This window comes from Callionymus lyra, chromosome 17 (assembly GCF_982586985.1).
Source record: "Callionymus lyra chromosome 17, fCalLyr1.hap1.1, whole genome shotgun sequence".
NCBI lineage: Eukaryota > Metazoa > Chordata > Actinopteri > Syngnathiformes > Callionymidae > Callionymus > Callionymus lyra.
Genome location: NC_141834.1, coordinates 547,414 through 566,276, shown reverse-complemented (window position 1 = coordinate 566,276; position 18,863 = coordinate 547,414). Strand labels below are relative to the sequence as shown.

The 18,863-nt window shown below is 37.0% G+C and overlaps 2 protein-coding genes across 2 annotated transcripts; one reads left to right on the top strand and one right to left on the bottom strand.

Moving 5' to 3' along the window:
- Positions 1 to 272: 272 nt before the first annotated feature.
- Positions 273 to 12,550, bottom strand: ddhd1b (DDHD domain containing 1b). Its single transcript, XM_087813199.1, has 13 exons — positions 11,544 to 12,550; positions 10,557 to 10,733; positions 10,133 to 10,261; positions 8,996 to 9,143; positions 8,812 to 8,921; positions 8,498 to 8,604; positions 7,623 to 7,879; positions 7,470 to 7,545; positions 6,477 to 6,626; positions 6,348 to 6,412; positions 5,373 to 5,551; positions 4,356 to 4,607; positions 273 to 3,023 (listed from the first exon to the last, which is right to left on the bottom strand). The coding sequence occupies exons 1-13, from the start codon at positions 12,241 to 12,243 to the stop codon at positions 2,839 to 2,841; spliced, it is 2,535 nt and encodes an 844-aa protein (XP_087669325.1). The 5' UTR covers positions 12,244 to 12,550; the 3' UTR covers positions 273 to 2,838.
- A 422-nt stretch (positions 12,551 to 12,972) lies between these two features.
- On the top strand, positions 12,973 to 18,365 carry cgrrf1 (cell growth regulator with ring finger domain 1). The gene is made up of 6 exons (XM_087812589.1): positions 12,973 to 13,143; positions 13,943 to 14,079; positions 14,413 to 14,590; positions 14,811 to 14,958; positions 15,805 to 15,912; positions 16,565 to 18,365. The coding sequence occupies exons 1-6, from the start codon at positions 13,040 to 13,042 to the stop codon at positions 16,907 to 16,909; spliced, it is 1,020 nt and encodes a 339-aa protein (XP_087668715.1). The 5' UTR covers positions 12,973 to 13,039; the 3' UTR covers positions 16,910 to 18,365.
- The last annotated feature ends 498 nt before the right edge of the window (positions 18,366 to 18,863 follow it).

Here is an 18,863-nt window from a genome sequence, read left to right as displayed (position 1 = left end):
GTACATTCACTTTTTCAATGGATTTCTGACTGTTGTCTTCTGTTGGATTTTCTGTTGGATTTCCTTTCACCTATGTTTACCTTCCTGTTTGCCCTTTGCCTGTTACCTTAGTTTTCCTGTAGATTAAAACTTTTTGAACTTCTCATTTTTGGTTATTATACATTTTAAATCCTCTCCTGGGTCTCCTGTCTCTTCTACTCATTACAAGACGTTTTGACACGACAGAATCAATTAAACCACAAACAATAGGCAGGAATCATTCATTTATTTTCATGAAAATATTTTTTCAAGGTGAAGCAAACCTCACCCAAGGAGAGTCATTTACATAAGGAAGGGGCAAAATAAACTGTGAAAACAATCAATAGTTTATACAGAGTAGTTTCTGATATGGTAAAATCACGTCATGGGTCTTCTTCCTAGTCACTGCTGTGTGACTTGTAACACATGGGTGTGTGGCAAGGCAAGAAATCATGGGTAAAATAAAGTGGTACATGAGTAATACATAAATCAGGCAGTGAATAAATAAGTAACTCAAACTAATTTTTTCTTACCAACTGTAAAAAAAAAACTTAAATAAAAAAAAAACCAAAACTGCAGATTCCAAATCCAAATAGAAGCAGCAGTAATTTCTATATAGGTACATCAATGTAAAACCTGTTGATATGGCACAATATTGGTGTTCGTCACACAAGTTTTGAATACATTTTGACAAGCTTAAAATGGAGTAGTGGGCAAGCACACCAGTCTACTGAAAGCAGTATCACCTAATATTTTGATATTATTCTCGGATATCATTTTAAACAATCATGACTCTCAATAACAGTAAAGCTCTCACTATTTTTAACAATGCTTTTCTCTACATCACTTTGCCTCAACGACCTGTCCTGGATAATCTGTGTGTCATGTGACCAAGACTTTACGTAAGTGTGTCAGAAACGATGTTTTCATATGAAGGACTTTTTCAACTGAACAGGAAGATAAAGAAAAAGAAACCACCAACAACAGTCTTTGTCTTGTTTTGTAAACAAACACGCATGCGGCAATGCAACAGCAGAACAGAGAAGCCTCAGCATTGCAGTTCCACTGTTATGACACCAGAGGAGCCAGAAACAAACTTTTAAATCTTGATTTGATTTACCTTCATATTCTGACTTATAGCTGTAATGCTATATTCAAAGTGAAGGGACACAAATAAGAGCTTGTAGATTAAAAGAAAACGAAATTATGCTCTGCGTTAGGAAAGGCAATGATGTAAGTTTGTTAATGATTTCATCGCAGTAAGACCTCCTCATGCAGGTGAATAGGAAACTGACTGAAGCATGTTGGCAAGTACCGTCAAAAGATTCAACTTTGCTTTGCTTTACTTAATCATTCCAGCAGTAGAACGTTAAATAGAGCTGCTGCAGAACAAGTCGACAGAGATGACACAGCCATAGCGCCAACAAGCGAGGATGTACTATGGTATGAGATGTTTCTTACTTCTAACGCACTAATGCTTACTCAGCACTCAGTGCTTACACCAAGTCCCAAATTCAGTGTCAGGAGGTTTCCATGCAACCTGCTAGTTGAACCGTATAAGGCAGTCAGGGGTAAACTGTCTTGGAACTTAAGGGATTCTTAAAAAAAAAACTAAAAAAAAACACATCAACAGAAAAGCTTATGGAGCTGGGATTTAGCTGGTGACGATGGTTCAGATATCTGGACAGCATCTATAAGCAACTTTAAATTATCGCCTAAATATATAAAAAGATGTATTTCTTAGGCTGTGTAATGGCTGTAAAAGACAACTAAAGCCTAAACCTAGCGCACACAATCCACTAGAGAATAAGACCTTGTAAATAACCATTGCAGTTGGCTCCAGATCCTATCGAGGTAAAGCAGGTGGATATGACACATATCTGAAGGGCTCTGGCATTCCTTTTACTTATGATTCTCTAATAAAATGAGGCAAAACCATGACAAGACTTAAGACAAGAGCACAAGAAAGGACAAATGTGTTTTTTGTAAAATTCACCAATGACTACCAAGACAAGTACAACAGGAAAACAAACAAACTCATCAGAGGCCAATGAGACATAAAATGAAGGGCCTGAATCCAGATTCGAATGAATAAATGAAGATGTAATAACAATTACCTGAATGTTTGAGAATCTACATGAATAAATGTTCAAACGCCAGATTAGAACTGTGTTAAGGTCGACAACCCCCTCCCTTTCCAGTTTTTATGGCACATACTGTATTAGTAAAGGGTTGTAGACGTGTAAACATGAATGAAAAAAGGCCCTTTTCATGCTGAGTTGTAAAGATGACTTATTGCCTAAAAGGTGGTGTAGGTGATGTTGGGTGGAACAAAGTATGAACAAGCTCAATTTAAAATCGCAAAGTCCAACCTCTTCTTCTGATTCATTTTTTTCACGGCAACCATAGACAAACCATGTCACTGGGCTTCTTAAGCATCAGAAGATAATAAGTAAAGAGTGCTTTGCAAATGTCAGGGCAGAGTTGGTCTAATCTGCCAAAAGTCACAGTGTCTAAACTAGGTCAGATTTTCGATTTGATATGTCATTTCTGTGTGTTTGTGTGTGTGTTTACATGCATGTTCAAAAAAATTCCCTTCATCTCTGGACATTTTCAGATATAAAGGCAATGTTCAAAAACAACAGTCATTCACTCTTCACTTAACATAAGTCCTAAGAAGAAACCTTACTTCTATTCATTTCATATCAAGCATTCCTCCAGTAAAATATCAGGCATTTTGAGAACAATTTTAGTCAAAAAAGTGGAAAAAATTTGTAAATACGTCAAGAGAGTAATTGGGCTCCCTCATCAGTATGTTTGTTAGGAGTACTCTGAGATGTCCACTGCAGTGTCTGACTGCTCCTGAGGTCGGTACATGAAGGTCAACAGGAACAGAGCCACGTCATAGGAGCACCAGTAAGCCGTGTGTGAAGTTACCGTCGACCAGTAGCGGCTCTCAACCAAACCTTCCCGAAGTTCGAAGTCGATGCGTCGCTCCAGTTCCACTGCAGCAAGGAAAGACAAAGACTGAGTACTTGGTCTTCGAAGTACAAACATCTTCTTCGTCTTTCAGCAAGTCACCCTCCACCACCTTAACCTAGCTTGAGTGTCCTCACTTGACACACCTTCCCTCTCTGGGTTTTTAGAGTATAACCATGAATCTCAATGGTCTTTCACTTCCTGTTTTTGGTTTCTTCACTTTGAACATCCAGATGTCTTCCTCATCTCATTCCTCATCATGAGTCCAAACTAACTGAGTCTGATCTTGTGCTACCTGGTCACGCTCAATAAAAAAAACAAGCATCTTTAACTCTCATTTAAGTCATGAATCACTTCCACAATAGCTGTAATACAATCCATATCTTGTCAGAGAAATATTATTGATCAAGGGAAAACACTATCGCTAACAGCATTAACAAATCCACCTACTTTAATTTGATTTACTGTCAATAATAATACCTTCAATATATTGATCCTTTTTCCCTCATCATTTAACTATTCTTTGCTATTGAACGTGTTTCAAACTACTTTTTAGTACCTCACAATAATCTCTCGTGCCTGGCTACAACAGAAATGTTTTAACAAGACTAACTGGTGGTTTGTTTAAATCTAATCTGGATGCAGCCCTAACCACGACAGCATCTTGCTAAACAACAAATTCCACTTAACTTTGTGGATAGAAAAAAGTGCATTAGGCGCTTTACAAATACAAATTACTTACTTACTTACATTAGGTATTTTAAACACTTTTGCTGGCACATTATGATCAGAAAGCTGAGATCAATTGTATAAATGAAGTTTTTAAATAATAAAAGCCAGCACTTAATAACAGTAGAGTAATTGACTTAGGGTAATGTTTGTTCTGTGGAAATGTCCTTTAAGCACAATAACACGCTTTAAAAAAACAAAACAAAAAAACAAAAAATTTTCCCATAGCAGAGCACTTAAATGTAGAAAAATTATATAAAAAGTTGAACTTCATACTCAATAAGCAATACTGATAAATTCAATATGCATTTTTCATTTATAAATACTCTTCACAGAAAAATAAAATTTTATAGAAAAAATAAATATGTCATAAATAATTTAGAACGAAAAAAAAAAAAAAAATCGTTAAAAACTAAAACTAATGTAAAAAATGATTTCTATTAAAAAGAGAGGGGAAAACTTATTAATAATCAATATGACATATTAATTAATATCTAGTTATATTAGGAAGAAAACTGTACTTAAAAAAATATTGTTCACATTAATTACTATAACCACATATGTAAAGATTTGTTTATGAAAGAAAAAAAGGAATTATGTCAAGAATGATTTAACATTCTAATACTTACGAGAGGTGATGTCCATGACTGCTGATGCCGACTGTGACATAGAGGGAGGCTCCTCTACTTTCACCTCCTCCTCCTGTTTGTCATGACAGTCGGTCACCCCGAGTACCTCCTCTGCTGATGCCGTGCCTGCTTCACCCAATCCACTCTCACCGTCTGGAGGTTGCTCTTCCTCTGCACCACTAACCTGCCCGCTGGATCGCGAAAACCGGGAGAACAAAATTCCCCCGATTCCTTTTCCAATACTTGCAGCCCCTAAGTAGTTTAAAAAAAAAATGTACTTCAACAGTAGTAAATTCATTAAAGATTATGCATGTACTAGATAGGAACATTTATCTATATAGAGTCTTAAAACTAAAAAAATATTCTTCATGAAAAAAAAGGTCCATGGAAAGGTTTTATATACTTTTATTTTTGTTATCTATAATGTATTTAATTTAAAGGTTAGTTTGTAACAAACAATATAGACAACAAAACTGCATTTCCTTTGAAAGATATACTTAAATCATAGGTGAATAAACAAATGTTTTACTTATTGACTGTTCTAGATAAGATAAGGTCAACAGTGTTTCTTTTTCGTCTTGTTTTTATCACTTACAAATTATTTATTTATTTTTATTAGATTTATAAAAGACTTATGCTTTACTAGTTACCTGATGGTTGTATAAGTCATTGGAAACAATGACAATCCCTTTTTTCTAAAATCAAATGCATCGGAAAGAATTGAGCAAATGTATTTATCAAAACCTATTACATTTTGTGTAGCAACATTTATAGTCTAAAATAATTACAGTCATTAAGTGCTGTGATATGGAATGACGTTAAGAATCTTCACACGGGTCAGCAAATAGATTTGCCATGTCATAAGAAAAGGAAAAGTCATGGTGTGTCATTGACAGAGGCTAATTGCTTCCATTGATCTTTTAAGAGTAGCCAATATCAACAATTCAATCAGTTTGTGTTTCTCCGGCCACATGAAGCTCCCGAGTGTTCACTCATCAAAATAAAAAGCACACTCACCCATGATGCTGGCCTTTCCCAAATTAGTGATGGACTCCCCATAGTGCCTCCGGGTTTGAGGTGGAGAGGTGCAAGGGCTGGGGATGCTCTCAGAGTCTGACACTGATGTGGTCTCCTTCGGGGGGTTTATCAATATGGGTCTGATCTGGTCATACGGTGTGGGGGAAGTAGTGTTGTACCTGGATGAAGAACAATCCGGAATTCAACATCGCTGGTCTCAGATTATGAAGCGGTCATTTGATGCATAAATGTTTTTAGCATTATCAACAATAAGATTGCACAACATTAAAAAACAGTTGTGAAAATGTGCAGCGGCGTTAAGAGTAGTACACAACATAATAATAAAAAAAATATTAATAACATAATACCCTTGAAGGGTTTCAAAATAACGGTAATACATATTTTGTGTACAGAGCAGCTGTACACAGGGTTCTGTGAGTAAGAAGCTGTTCAGCAGTCTTGTGGTCCTGCACTGGAGGCTCTGCAGCATCATGTGTCACTCATGGGGTCAAAGTAAAAAAAATAAAACTGATCATTGGGTCAGTATAAAAAAATGTAACTGAAAAAAAAACAGACTTTCCCAAGAGCTCTGTAACAGCGTTGCCGTTTTTCAATATTTGACTTTTCATTGCTACTTTTATTCATCAATAATGTGTGCCTGACATAAATACTTAAATACTAAACTATAATACACAAATACATTACTTGAAATACATAACATTACTTAATAAATAAATAAAAACACAACTACCATTTGTTGGGAATATTTGTCTTACCGTTGCCCAAAATAGGTATTAAATAAAATCAATGAATTCAAACATTAAAATATTTCATGTAATAAAGTATATGTTTGTTATTGGGCAATACATTTTCTATTTACCTGAGCATATCAATCTCTTGTTGGGGTTATACGTTTCATATTAGTTAATGGACATACAAAAAGTTTGAGCATAAACAAAAAATCTTCCTACTTACCAGTGGATTTGAACGGGTGAAATATTGCTGTAGTGCTTCAGGATGAGAGGCTCAAGCCTGTAAGCCTGAAATATAGTGCGACACAAATCATCAAATCAGACAAAATAAAATAAAAATCATTGATCTTACCACAGGGTCTGTCGGGTGGAAAATGTTAAAGAGACGTTTGCAGATGGAGGTAGGAAGGATGTGGTCCTGGACTCCGTTGCTACCTGGTCGGATTCCTCGCAGTGCCAAGAATACAGCTAGAGGGGACCCCATACAGAAGAAGTTCTCCACCTGGTTCAAAAGAGCAGGATGTTGTGGTCAACAAGAAGGCACCTTGGGTTGCATAGTTAACTTTCTGCCACTAGTTGGCAGTCCTAACATCCTCTGCAGCTAAAGGAACTGTGAAATCCTGCAAGATCCCAACAATGACTGAGGACTAGAGGATATTGGACATATTTTGGTTTCAAAACAAATGAAAGTCTTCGTCAAGAGTCATGCGGTCTTGTAAACGCCACAGTCAAGTACTCGGGCAATACTACAAATTATCTATATCTTGTTCCTACAGTGTCACTATATATCACAATATATCACATCCCTTCCTCTGTATCATTATACGTTTCTTATTACCAGATTCTTTCCAATAGACAGCCCAAAAATATAGTATAGTACTTTTATTGTTTTAAGTGCAACTAATGGTACTGAATTGTCGTGTAAAATAAAAAAAATGTAGCTATAGGGGACATCATTTGTTACTTTTAATCCATGACACATGGATATAGAGAAGAATATACTTGAAAAAGGTACAAAAAACTGTATGATCTTAAAGACACGCTCAAAAAATGTACTCAAAAACATGTGCACAGTAACATGGGCACTAATGAATGGATGAACAAACATTTGCAGTGACACAGAGGCGGCAGAGACACACTTTAGTGGATGCACAAACACTGTCAAGGTGGACCAAACAAACATAAATCCTTGTTCTCTTAGGAAACCACAAACATGCTCTTGAGTGTTCAAGATGGGAAACAAAGGCTTGACTAGAGGTTTGTTGAGGCATTGGTGGCTTTGAGACACTCTCAAGGAGATCCAATAAATGACGAGGGAGAAAATACATTTATCAATCAACACTACCTTGAATTTTAAAGCTGGCACTGCAACACAGGACAAAGTCTGAAGACCCTGGATCTGGTCCTCCAGGTCCCTGAGCCTAGTTGGTTGATGATATACAATGTCAAATACATGATTTAAAAACCTCCAAGCTAAAATGAAGATAAGACCGTGTACCTGAGCCTTGTGAGTCTGAGCTGCTCTTGAAGATGCCGCTGTTCATCACAGGGCCATCGGGCCATCGTTTCATCCAGATCTGGTTCTTCTTGGTAATGGAAACGAACTGGGTCCCAGCCGGTCATGATATCGAAGGTGATGACACAGCCGAGCGAGTGTGAGACTATGGACACTTTTCCGTTCATCTCGAAGTCAGGATTCCGAGAGCAGAAGAGCATGTAGAGGCGGTTGAGCTCATTGGTCAGACCTCGATTAATCTGCAGAAAGACTGTCGTTTTAATAATAATAATGCTACCTTTATTAGACTTTGCAGGAGCCAAGGTCGCAAACAGCAAGTTCCAACAAAATGTGATGTGAATAATTTTTGACAAGTCGCATCTGTTGAGATTATTAAAAAAAAGGTAAACTATAAAAATGAAAGACTCATTTTTAACTGAAATGAAAAGTTGAAAAGTGAATGTTTCTTTTATTGGATAATGTTAACAGGGATTTGTAACTGAGGTGACATATATAATCTTTACATGACAAACATAATATTGACATTAAACACGTTAACGATCAAAGGAAAAAGATAAATACAGCTTTACATTACATCAATAATCAATGGACAAAGTGAAGTATGAAGTAAATATTCTACTCAGTGATATAGGAAAGTATGATAATAAGAACTTTTCTTTTCTCAGCTCCTTTTCTTTTAAGAAAAATGTTTCTTAGCTGATAATTTAAGTTGAAATATCTTTTTGATTATAAATACTCATAAGTTGCATGATAAAGATACAGCTACTTAATCCATTGTAGTTTTAACAACGGTATAAGATATTGATAATACTGCGGGCTGCACACTAAATGAAAATAAAATAAATAAAAAGTCTCACCTCGTCTCTGTACAGAGGACTGGTGTAGTACATGATGTCCATGGCACTGCTGTTCAGCATGTCTCGGAGCCCTCGCACTTTGTCCGGAGTGATAGAGTCCACAGTGTCTGCAAGAACAAATCAAGTCTGTAAATGTCTGAGAGAAAAGTTACCTGATATTACTCAATCTTTAATCTCTCGAATCCTAAAACAGGGTAAACTGAAAATATTCACTTTGGTCTGTAAATGCCCTTTTTTATATTTAGGTCTAGGAGATATAATTGAAAATTGGAATCTATCTAAAAATAAATAAGATTTTTTTTTTTTAGATGTACCTCCATCCAGAGCCAGTTTCGACCTCCATTCCACAGGCAGGAACTCCACGTGTTCTGTGGTTCTATCAGCAAAGTGTTTCTCCTCCATCTTCCTGGCTGCGTCTCTCATCCTACAATAAATCAAGCGGTGAGTTGCAGGAAATCTAAAAGCACACGCAACCCAATATGCTACAGTTACACTCACATGCTGGTGTTTCTGATGATGCGGCCTTGATCCATCTTCTGACCGATACCATGTACCACAAAAACAATGTGGGTGGTTTCAGGTGGCGTGTCCTCAGGTGCGGAATCTTCTACGTACCCTCTGTGCAGACGGGTGCCACTGCTGGAGGCTTAGAGATCAAGAGGACACTTGAGCAGCAACTCTCAATTCAATTCAATTTTATTTAAAGTGTCTTATCATAACAAAGTTATCTCAAGACACTATGCAGTTGAAATAAGACTATAGTTGATTAAGGAAAAATTCTCTCGTCAACAGAGAGGGACAAAAACACGTTATTATGTGTAAGAGGGCCTTTAAATGATGATTATATATATATGCTTTATAGTTAGGGTTTAACTATTTATACATTTTGTCCTAATAAGGAAAATATAATAACTTTTTACAAGTTCGAATTCTATATAAATGCATACATAATGACTTAAAAAATGTATTACTTAATATAATTAAAATAATATTTTAAAGGAGAGGATTTTTTTTTAATTGTTTAATATTAAAAGTAATTAAGTAAGTCATTTTTATTTATATAGCGCTTTTCCAGACCAGGGTCACAAAGCGCTTAAATAATCAAAACAATATTCAATAAAGTATATACTTTAAAGGTCAAGATAAAACTCATAACACAACAGGAGTTCCAGAAAATCAAGGAAAAGCCTGAACAAATAGAAAGTGATATGATTACTTAAAATAATCCATAAAAAAAAAATCATTTTTTAAAAACTTTTTTTTAACTATTATGAGACTGAAAATAGCACTAATTCTAATACACTCCGGTGAGTGAAGGGTGAGGAGTGAACTATTCATACACGTCATTCCTCCAAACTCAGCAAGAAAATGAAAAACAAATCTCTGCTCAAACGTTATTCTATCTCTAAATTGTGTCTTCTTAGCAGGGCCGGGTCTAGGCAGGGGCAAGAGGGGGCCTGGCCCCCTCAAATAAATGTTGTGCCCCCTCAAACGTACATGTAAGTAAGTAAGTAATAGCACAATGCCCCCTCAAGATTTGTGGCTGCCCCCTCATACATGCCTGTCTAGACCCGGCCCTGCTTCTTAGTGAGCTTGAATACCCGACAGTCCTATTCCAATGTTTTAAACAAATACCTTTAGAGAAGCCGAGTTTCTGCGTGACCGTCCGTGCGATCTTGGAGGTGGTAGCGTCGCTGTACAGGTACACCTCGTCCACACTGTGCCAGTCCACATGACTCCGGCTGAGCTTCAGACTGTGAATGGCTGGAGGATAGCGAGACACACATTTAGTTCAGCTTTAATTAAACAGGCGGTGAGTTTAATCATCCTTGTGCTGACAGATTAGACACACTCCTCTGTGTAATGAGCTCTAATATTGCAATATCACGGGCAGATGATGACGACAAATGACACACCAATTGAAGGTCATATGATGAGTTAATGTAAAAGCGAAATGTAAAAAACGAGTCATCAGCTGGGCTAAGTTAAGCTATAGCTCTTAGGTGAGATAATATAAAGAGTTCATCCTCCCTTTACAAGGATGTAGTCTTTATTTTACCATCTTTGCTGTCCACTGTGGTGGTCACCGCCTCCATGTCATACGTGTCTCGCATCTGTTGTCCCCGAAAACAGGCGAGGTGCTCGAGCTCAATCAGGTCGCTCTCGTCCTCCTCCAGGGGAAGCCACGTCCCATCGATGAACCACTGGCCCCTCATCACTGGGATGCGGTCTTGCTCTGCGGGATGTAGCACAACAGGTGGGGATTTGTTGGAGAAGCTGTTAGAAAATGCAAATAATGATCCGGGTATTGACATTTCAAATAATGTAGCCCAAACCAATAATATGGAATTACCCTAAAAGCAATCAAAATGAATTATTTTAATTATTTTACAACTACTTCAGGAAATAATTGTATTATACTTGTTTTATATTGTTCAATACCAAATATCCAGTGTGGCCAGTAATGTCCCTCTATGGTTGTTTATATCAGGCATGGTCAAAGGCATACAAAAAGTGAATCTATGTTAACACTATTCTATACCACTTCTGATCACACTGAGAGAAGATGTTTCCGAGCCAGTCTTGATAAAGAGTACTTTTACTTGAGGCCCTGGCTGTTTTCCTGTTTCCTTTTGATCTTGTAATTATTGTGTATTTCCCAAATTCTGTATAATGAAAATTAAAAACTCTATTTTGGAAGAATAAGTGACCTCACCTGTTTTATCTATATACTTTTCTTGTATTTCACTTTTTGATAGCGATATTAAAACTTTTGCAACTACATACTTTGCTCAAATTGAGGGATTTTAATTTTTTGAATTTGAGCTTTGGCTTTCTCCATTACAGTTCTTAGAGATGTATATTTAGTAAACGATTACAGAAGAGATATACATATATTTCCCGATTTGTGTATTCTATTTAATTATGCGATTATTTCTCATATTGAATGATGATGTCAGCGATTAGTTATGGAAAATATTGCTGTCAATCAGAGAAGTCGTTTTAAAGGAGGTTTTTGAGAACATGAATCTTCACGTCTGCTCACGGTTCCAGTAGACAGGGTAGCACTCCTTCTCCTTGATGTCCACTTCATAGAGCCCCCCTCTGACACACACCGACTCCACGTGCACGTCCACGGGCTCCTTCCTCTCCTCCGACCCGGAGCGGAACCCGCCCGCCTCGGATGACCCAGCCTGGCTCTCTCCAGACTTCGCCTCCGGTTCCGCGACTTCACTCAGACGCCTGACCTTGTCTGGGTTCTGCTCGCAAAACCTCGCGTAGGCGGTCTCGATCTTCAACGAGTCGTGTCCTACGAACGGCTTCCAGGTCCGCTTGTCCTCCTTGTAGAACCAGCGCACCTGCTCCGGGCCGAGCTCCGTCACGATCTCCCCCCGGTGCCGCGAGCTGGTGGAGCGGATCCGCTTCTTGGTGGTCACGCTGCCGCCGTCGCTCTCCGTGTAGTCCAGGTCCCGGTCCAGATAGGACGAGTCGCTGTAGTCCTCCCCGTCCAGGGAGAGCATCATGACGTCCTGCGGCAGCCGGTGTTCGTCGTCCCTCAGCAGCGGCAGATGTCGGTTGATGTCGGGCTTCGGCGGGTCGCTCTCCCCGCCGGGACCGGGACCGGTTGGGTTCTCGTCGTAGCAGGACACGAACACGTCGTTGGCCATGTCCCACTCACTGCTGCTGACGGAGTTGTTCTCCGAGCTTTGTTGGCGAATAGTCGACTTGTCCTTCATATTGTTCATGATTTATACGGAGATTATGTCGAAACGATCCAAATCTCTGTGTGTGTTTGTGTGTGTGTGTGTGTGTGTGTGTGTGTGTGTGTGATGATGATGAGAAGCTTGACTTCCTCTCACTCTCAGCTGGTCACATCTGTGCGCCGAGCCGCCATTATCCCGAACATATCAGTGGACTTTATAGATTGATATCAAAGATTCCGATTGAAAATATTAGGCTTTTTCTCTTCCCGCTCCTCATAGTCGATCCCGTATGGATCTATTCCGCTGTTACCGTTAACGGAATCACGGCGCTAGCTAGGATGTCGTCCTATCAAGCCAAACATGATGCTGCTACTTCCGGTTGGTACTTCAACGACTGAATGTATACGTTTATGTTTGTTTTTTTTAAATTGCAGTAAAAGCTGTTTATAAACAAAACCATGGTCACTTAATTCTTTTAATTTACATAGCAAATTTTCTTTGTTTAACTTAAAGAAACTAGCCTTATTTTATTTTGAAACGGAAAGTCAACCAAAATATGGCCTTTATCAGCGTCATTATTAAAACTCGATATACTTTTTTTTTATATAAATATATATAATAGAATATTAATCCTTTGAAAATACGCTTTTCGACTTTATATATTGTTAGATGATGTAGGCATTATCTTTTTTTTTTCTTTTCAACCAGATTATTCTACTTGTCGCCAGACAAATATCCACTCCGGCCACCGTAGTTTGTCAGGAGGCGTTATGGTTGTAGCTAGTGACTTATATTAGTCTTCTTGGATAAACCTGTTTAATATATTAAATAAATAGAAATGGTCGCGGCTTTCCTGGCGACACTGTTCCAATACTATCCAGTGTTTCCGATCGGTGCAGTTTTTTTGTGTTTCCTTGTCACAGCTGCGTTGTTGCTCGGCTGGTAAGTGACAGTTAGCATATCTAGCTTAGCACAAGGAAGTCTCCAGTACAGAGTTATAAGTTCCCTATTTTGGTACGAATTAGAAAACATGCATCAGATTTTACTTAAAATAATTCCTTCTGATATTGCTGGCTTAATATAGCATAACATAGTAACTGTATTATCACCAAACGACCTACTACTATTGTTTTATTTTTGTCTTTCAAACCAAATTACCCAAACTTTAACTGTTTGAATGAAAGGTCAGTACAGTAAACACAGGTTTTAACCCACGTATATTTATTGATAAAAAAGGTTTGATTTGAACAATAACCATTATTACCATATATAATGTTAAAATTTGATTTGAAAGTAAATACAACTTTATTGAAATCGTTCTAGATATTGAAAAAAATATATGTTATGCCTGGTTGGGAGAGGGGCACATTCTTATTTCTTTAAATATTATTGGATTGTAAATGATGGTAGTTTATTTTATTTTCATTTAATTTGCCACTGAAGAAAGATATTCTGTTTATCAACAACTCCATTTACTTAGTACAGCTTTGTCTCCCACTGGCCATCCGTGTCAGTGTATTGAGGTTTTTTTTAAGATGTATACCGTTTATGCAAGTTTTATGTATATATTAACCATTATGGTGGCTTTGGAAGTGTACTGAAGGACTGACAAAAATGATTATATTAAAAGATCCTGTCTGGGGACTTCTAAATAGGGTTCTTTTCTTAGTGAAAGTAGTTTATGTTGCAGTTGTAATATATGATATGTGGTCTACTGTCATTTTTTTGTCTTTTCTTGCAGGTTTGGTTTTGATGTTCCTGTCATCCTACGCACCTCTGAGGAGACAGAAACCTCCCTCCCTACACCTGAAAAACAAATGGTACAAGTGACCAACCCATTCTCACTTGAGATTTGCACTGGTCCTGCATCAGTGACAGGTGAGAGAATCGCTGAGATAATCTGCTCGCCTACACTGTAAAGAATGTGATCAACACTCATTAATATTATGTAAATAATTCATCGTAAAGTATACACAATACAAAAGACTCTGCAGTTTGTAATCTCACAGAGTCAATTGTATTTACTTAGTTACTTTTTTAAGTCAACTGAGAACCACTAAGTATAATTAAAGTATATTCACTAGGGTAGTCAAAAGAGAAGAAAATTGATAACATTAACTAATTGGAAACTAGATCTGTGGTTTAGTTGGCATGAACTTGTTTTTTATTTTGGTTTATGTTTAGTTGATGTAAAATACCATTCTGTTCCAGAGGGTGTGTCGCTGAAGGCTCGCTGTCTGGAGCCTTGTGTCCTCAACTGTTTTTGGGGATGTGAGGTGGAAGCTCTGCAGCAGGCACTGCAAATCCACCAGAACTGGCAGCACCTCTGCACTCCTCACCATTTTAAGGAGTCATTACAGCATCTCTTTCACCACTACCAGAGTTTTCAGTATCCTTTACCAGCTGTCAAAACATTCAGATCAAACACTTTGTTCTTGTTAGACATATTCCTCCCCAATTTGATAGTCATGATAAATATGAATTTACGACAATGTGAATATGTTGTATTTTCGACTGTGCTATGTGGTGAAAATGTGTCTATTATCTGGAATGTTCACTGCCTGGTGGTCAAAGTTCAATTGCTTTGCTCCTTGACCTCAGCTTCTTAGTGTTGCTGATGGTGTCGAGGAAGATCACCACACACAGATGCCTCCGGACCTCGGGATCAAAGATTTCGGCACGTTGCCAAGGAAGTGCTACCCTCTGGTGGTTGTGATGACACTGTCGGAGCCAGAAGCCAGGGAGGCGTACAACATTGTGAGTTCATCACATCTATTTAGAATTCTTGCAAAACCTTTAGTTTCCATTAATTGATGGAGCTGCCAGGTTGCTCTATTGGCTCCAAAATACTAAGTTACCTCTGAATAGTGGTTTTAAACCGTTTTGCTCACTGTGAAGTAGGAAGTTGTGGGCTAAATAATGTGTGCTATTGGTTGTGTATTGTCAAGAATATAGTGATAGGGTATCCCAATACAACGGCGACGAAACTAACATTTTGCAATACTGAAGGAAAAGCAATATATTTGTGGTATTGTACTTGACTCTGGTGTTGCAGAATTAACAGAACGAATGACTCTTGATGAGGTCGTAACTATTTTCATTTGTTTTGAAACCAAAATATGTCCAAACATCAGCTTTAAAACCTGCTGGAGTTGACTGTATCCTCTTGTCCTCAATCATCACCAGGATCTTGCAGGAATTCGTTGTCCCTCTAGCTGTAGAGGACGTAATGACTAAAACAAACGGCTTAAATATTTACTTGTTAATATTATTATTATTATTATTATTTTTATTTTTTATTTTAATTAGTATTGGTTATTTGACACATTTTATAAAAATATAAACTACAAAAGAACTATAATCAGAAAGATTTTGAAGCCAGAAGCTGCCTTGCTGTTCTGTTTATTCTGCTTATTTTGTGTTTTATCTTGTTTCATTCTTTCATGTTGTGTTAACAAAACTGGCAATAAAGGTTTCTGATTCGGATTTGAAAAAGACATTTTATTTAAAATACGTTGTCATGAAATGTATATCCCTGTATATATTTTCTTTCTCACAGCCCTAATGTGTTTCCTTTGTGTTTTTTTATGATTGTTTCTGTAGGTGGCCAGTGTGACTGTCATTCACGTTCCAGATGAAATATACAACATTTCTGCACGAATCCTGTTCCAGTACCTGCTCACAGCAAAGGGAAACATGTATGACTTGAAGGTACATCAGACAAAGACACTTTATATATACAATCTAAAACAACACATTAATTGCTTCATAAGTGGAGTTCTTTTTTGAACATGATCTCTCTCATCTGTAAACAGTTTTATTCAATTTAGCAATCTAAAAATAGTAAGTATTACATTTTATTTGTAAAGTGCCTTTCACAGACGAAGGTCATAAAGTGCTTAAACATCAAAACAATACTCTGTTATAAATACATATATATTTAAAAACTCTCCAAGGCCAAGACAACAACAGTGACAAACTGAAGAAATCAAGATAATCATGATAAGCCTGCACAAATAAAAAGGTCTTAAGATGCTTCTTGAAGAAGGCAGTAGACTCCTTCAAGAAGCAACAGCCTGGAAGGATTTCTCTCCTCTGGTCTGGAAGTAAACAAGGGGCCTTAATTGGTAATAACATGTATTAAATGAAATTTAAAAAGTCTTAAAGACCTGAACACAAAAATGTATTTTCAAATGGTAACATTTTTTTTTTTTTTTTTTTTTTATTAAACTAAATTTCAAATTCTATTAAAAAGTCTTAAATAGTAATGAGTTAACTTGATGAGTTAACTTGAGCTGTAGAAACTCTTACGAAAACCGCTTTGTAAATCAAGTTATCACTCACAAGTGTTTACATGTCGCAGCCTTTATTCATGTCGGCGAGCTCCGGGGCGGATTGGATCCGTTCTAACCCAGACCTGAACACACACCAATGGGAATCCTTTGGCGAGGAACCGAGCACAGACCAGCCACCACTCCCAGAGCAGCTGGAGGAGGAGGAAGAAGAGAGCGAAAGAGAATGGTCCGAGGTCAGCGGCAAAGACTGTGTGGTTTGTCAGAATGCAGAGGTGAACCGTGTGCTGCTGCCTTGCAGACACGCGTGTGTGTGCAACACCTGCGTGTCTCACTTCGACAGATGTCCCATCTGCAGGTCCTTCGTCCTGGAGTCCTTTTCTCTGTCAACAGGACACTGTGCTCAGGAGCTCTGACTTATGCTGCCGTCTGCTACTGGTTAGATAGACAATAGATGAGACTATTTTATGTTAATTTATGAGTTTCAGTGTCGACAAGACTGGACCTTTCTGAGCTCACATTATTTATTTGTTGTATTAGTCACAGAATTGTATTGCCAGAATATTTATTTTTTATAAAACTCATTTTGCTTCAGACCAAGTTCTGCCACAAGCACTGTTGTGACTTCTTAGTTGTTCATACATTTTATTATAATTTATATATTTAAAATATTAAAAAAATAGCTTGTTTTTCCAAAATGTTTTCCTCCTATATGTGCATTATCCAACTTGGTTTTGCAAGGACACTTAAATTCCACTCTCCCACCTAAGTAGCATGTTTAAACTAACTTAAATTGTTTACAGTTCTTAACAATTATTTGTCATAAAAATTATGCAATTATAACATTTATAATTAATTTATCATATATCTTATATTCAGCATCCTAAAATATATAAAAATGCCTTATATATAATTACAATAATTGCTATAATTAGAATAATTGGGGTTGCTAAGGAAGCAGAACGTGTCATGCAGTAGCATGTTTCCCTTCCAGAGAATTAAACAAGTAACACTTTAACCTTCAAATCACTTTCATCGTGCCGATAAATAACACATTCAAAGTAAATCAATTACTTACAATTGATAAAATTAAGTCAGAAAGTAGATGAAGTTCATATTGAAGATTTAATTTCCACAGTCCTCAAACATATGTATTATTGTTTGTTACCACAGAATTAAGTGTTAAAAGGTTTACAAATGTAAAAAAGTGTTAGAATATGTATAAATAGATAACGTGATCCCAAATGATACTAAATAAATAAAACAAATAAAATGTTATATTGAGCATAGTCATGACTGATTAGGGAAATGTTTACTAAAATATCATGTGGCAATAACCATGAAACATCCAAGTTGTGACCATTAAGTAAGTGAATGTTATGTGTAAAGTGCCTTTCTAGACCAGGGTCACCAAGCGCTTTAACAATCAAAAACAATACACAGTTAAAATATATACTTTAAAAGGCACGTAAGACAAACACAGAAGTCCCAGAAAATCAAGGAAAAGCCTGCAGAAATATTAGCGTTCCAAAGCTTAGGAGCAACAGCCTGGAAGCATTTCTCTCCTCTGGTCAAGTAGCGTGTGCGCGGAACCGTCAGTAGATTCTGATCCATTAAATGCTCAAAGGAACTTGATATAGTTGTTTGACTTGCTAAAGCTGTCTTCTTATCACTGTTCTTCAAATATATGCAATCTTGTTTATTTATGACCGCTCCAACATGCTGAACATACAGATGGTACGAGTATTATCTAAGTTTTATCTCAAACAGCATTTTTGGATTTTTGATTTTCACCTTCTCATCCCAATACGTGTGAATGTATACTCGTAATTGTATAATTATTCATTGTACATTAAAAAGATATCTTTAATGCGTTATAGTCGGGTTTTTTTGGCGCCCCTCGTCGTGCAGATGATGTCATTACATCAATGGCAATAATAGAATATTTTTTTATATATTTTTTCTAAAATAATGATTGCATCAATAATTTGGGGAAAATGCATACCACTTTTGCAGTTAAAGAAATTCCATATATTTAGAAATATATAAAAGAAATCGCAAACACCATTAATATATTTGTTGTTAATGGTTTAAAAAATATACCCACATATATGCAAGATGGCCTTTTACAAATGTGAAAAAAAGATTTGAATATTAAAAGATTCTGTTTAGTTCAGATATAGTTCTTATATGCTTTATTATTGTTCATCATAATTTTGAAAATGTGGAATCAAAACAATGTCTTAAACACCTTCACATACTGCTTGTGTATAATCCAGTGATTATTCTCAAACATAACCTGTGTCTACAGAGTCCAAGTGTGTTAGTATTTAGTGTGATTTCTCGACTTCTCTTCTCTGTGTTTGTTTA

Coding starts and splice junctions, on each gene's coding strand:
- ddhd1b (XM_087813199.1), bottom strand. CDS start 12,243: ATGAACAATATGAAGGACAAGTCGACTATTCGCCAACAAAGCTCGGAG. Junction 9,144..10,132: donor GAAACTCGGCTTCTCTAAAG/GTATTTGTTTAA, acceptor TTGATCTCTAAG/CCTCCAGCAGTGGCACCCGT. Junction 8,922..8,995: donor ATCATCAGAAACACCAGCAT/GTGAGTGTAACT, acceptor GATTTATTGTAG/GATGAGAGACGCAGCCAGGA.
- cgrrf1 (XM_087812589.1), top strand. CDS start 13,040: ATGGTCGCGGCTTTCCTGGCGACACTGTTCCAATACTATCCAGTGTTT. Junction 14,080..14,412: donor TGGTCCTGCATCAGTGACAG/GTGAGAGAATCG, acceptor ATTCTGTTCCAG/AGGGTGTGTCGCTGAAGGCT. Junction 15,913..16,564: donor GAAACATGTATGACTTGAAG/GTACATCAGACA, acceptor TACATGTCGCAG/CCTTTATTCATGTCGGCGAG.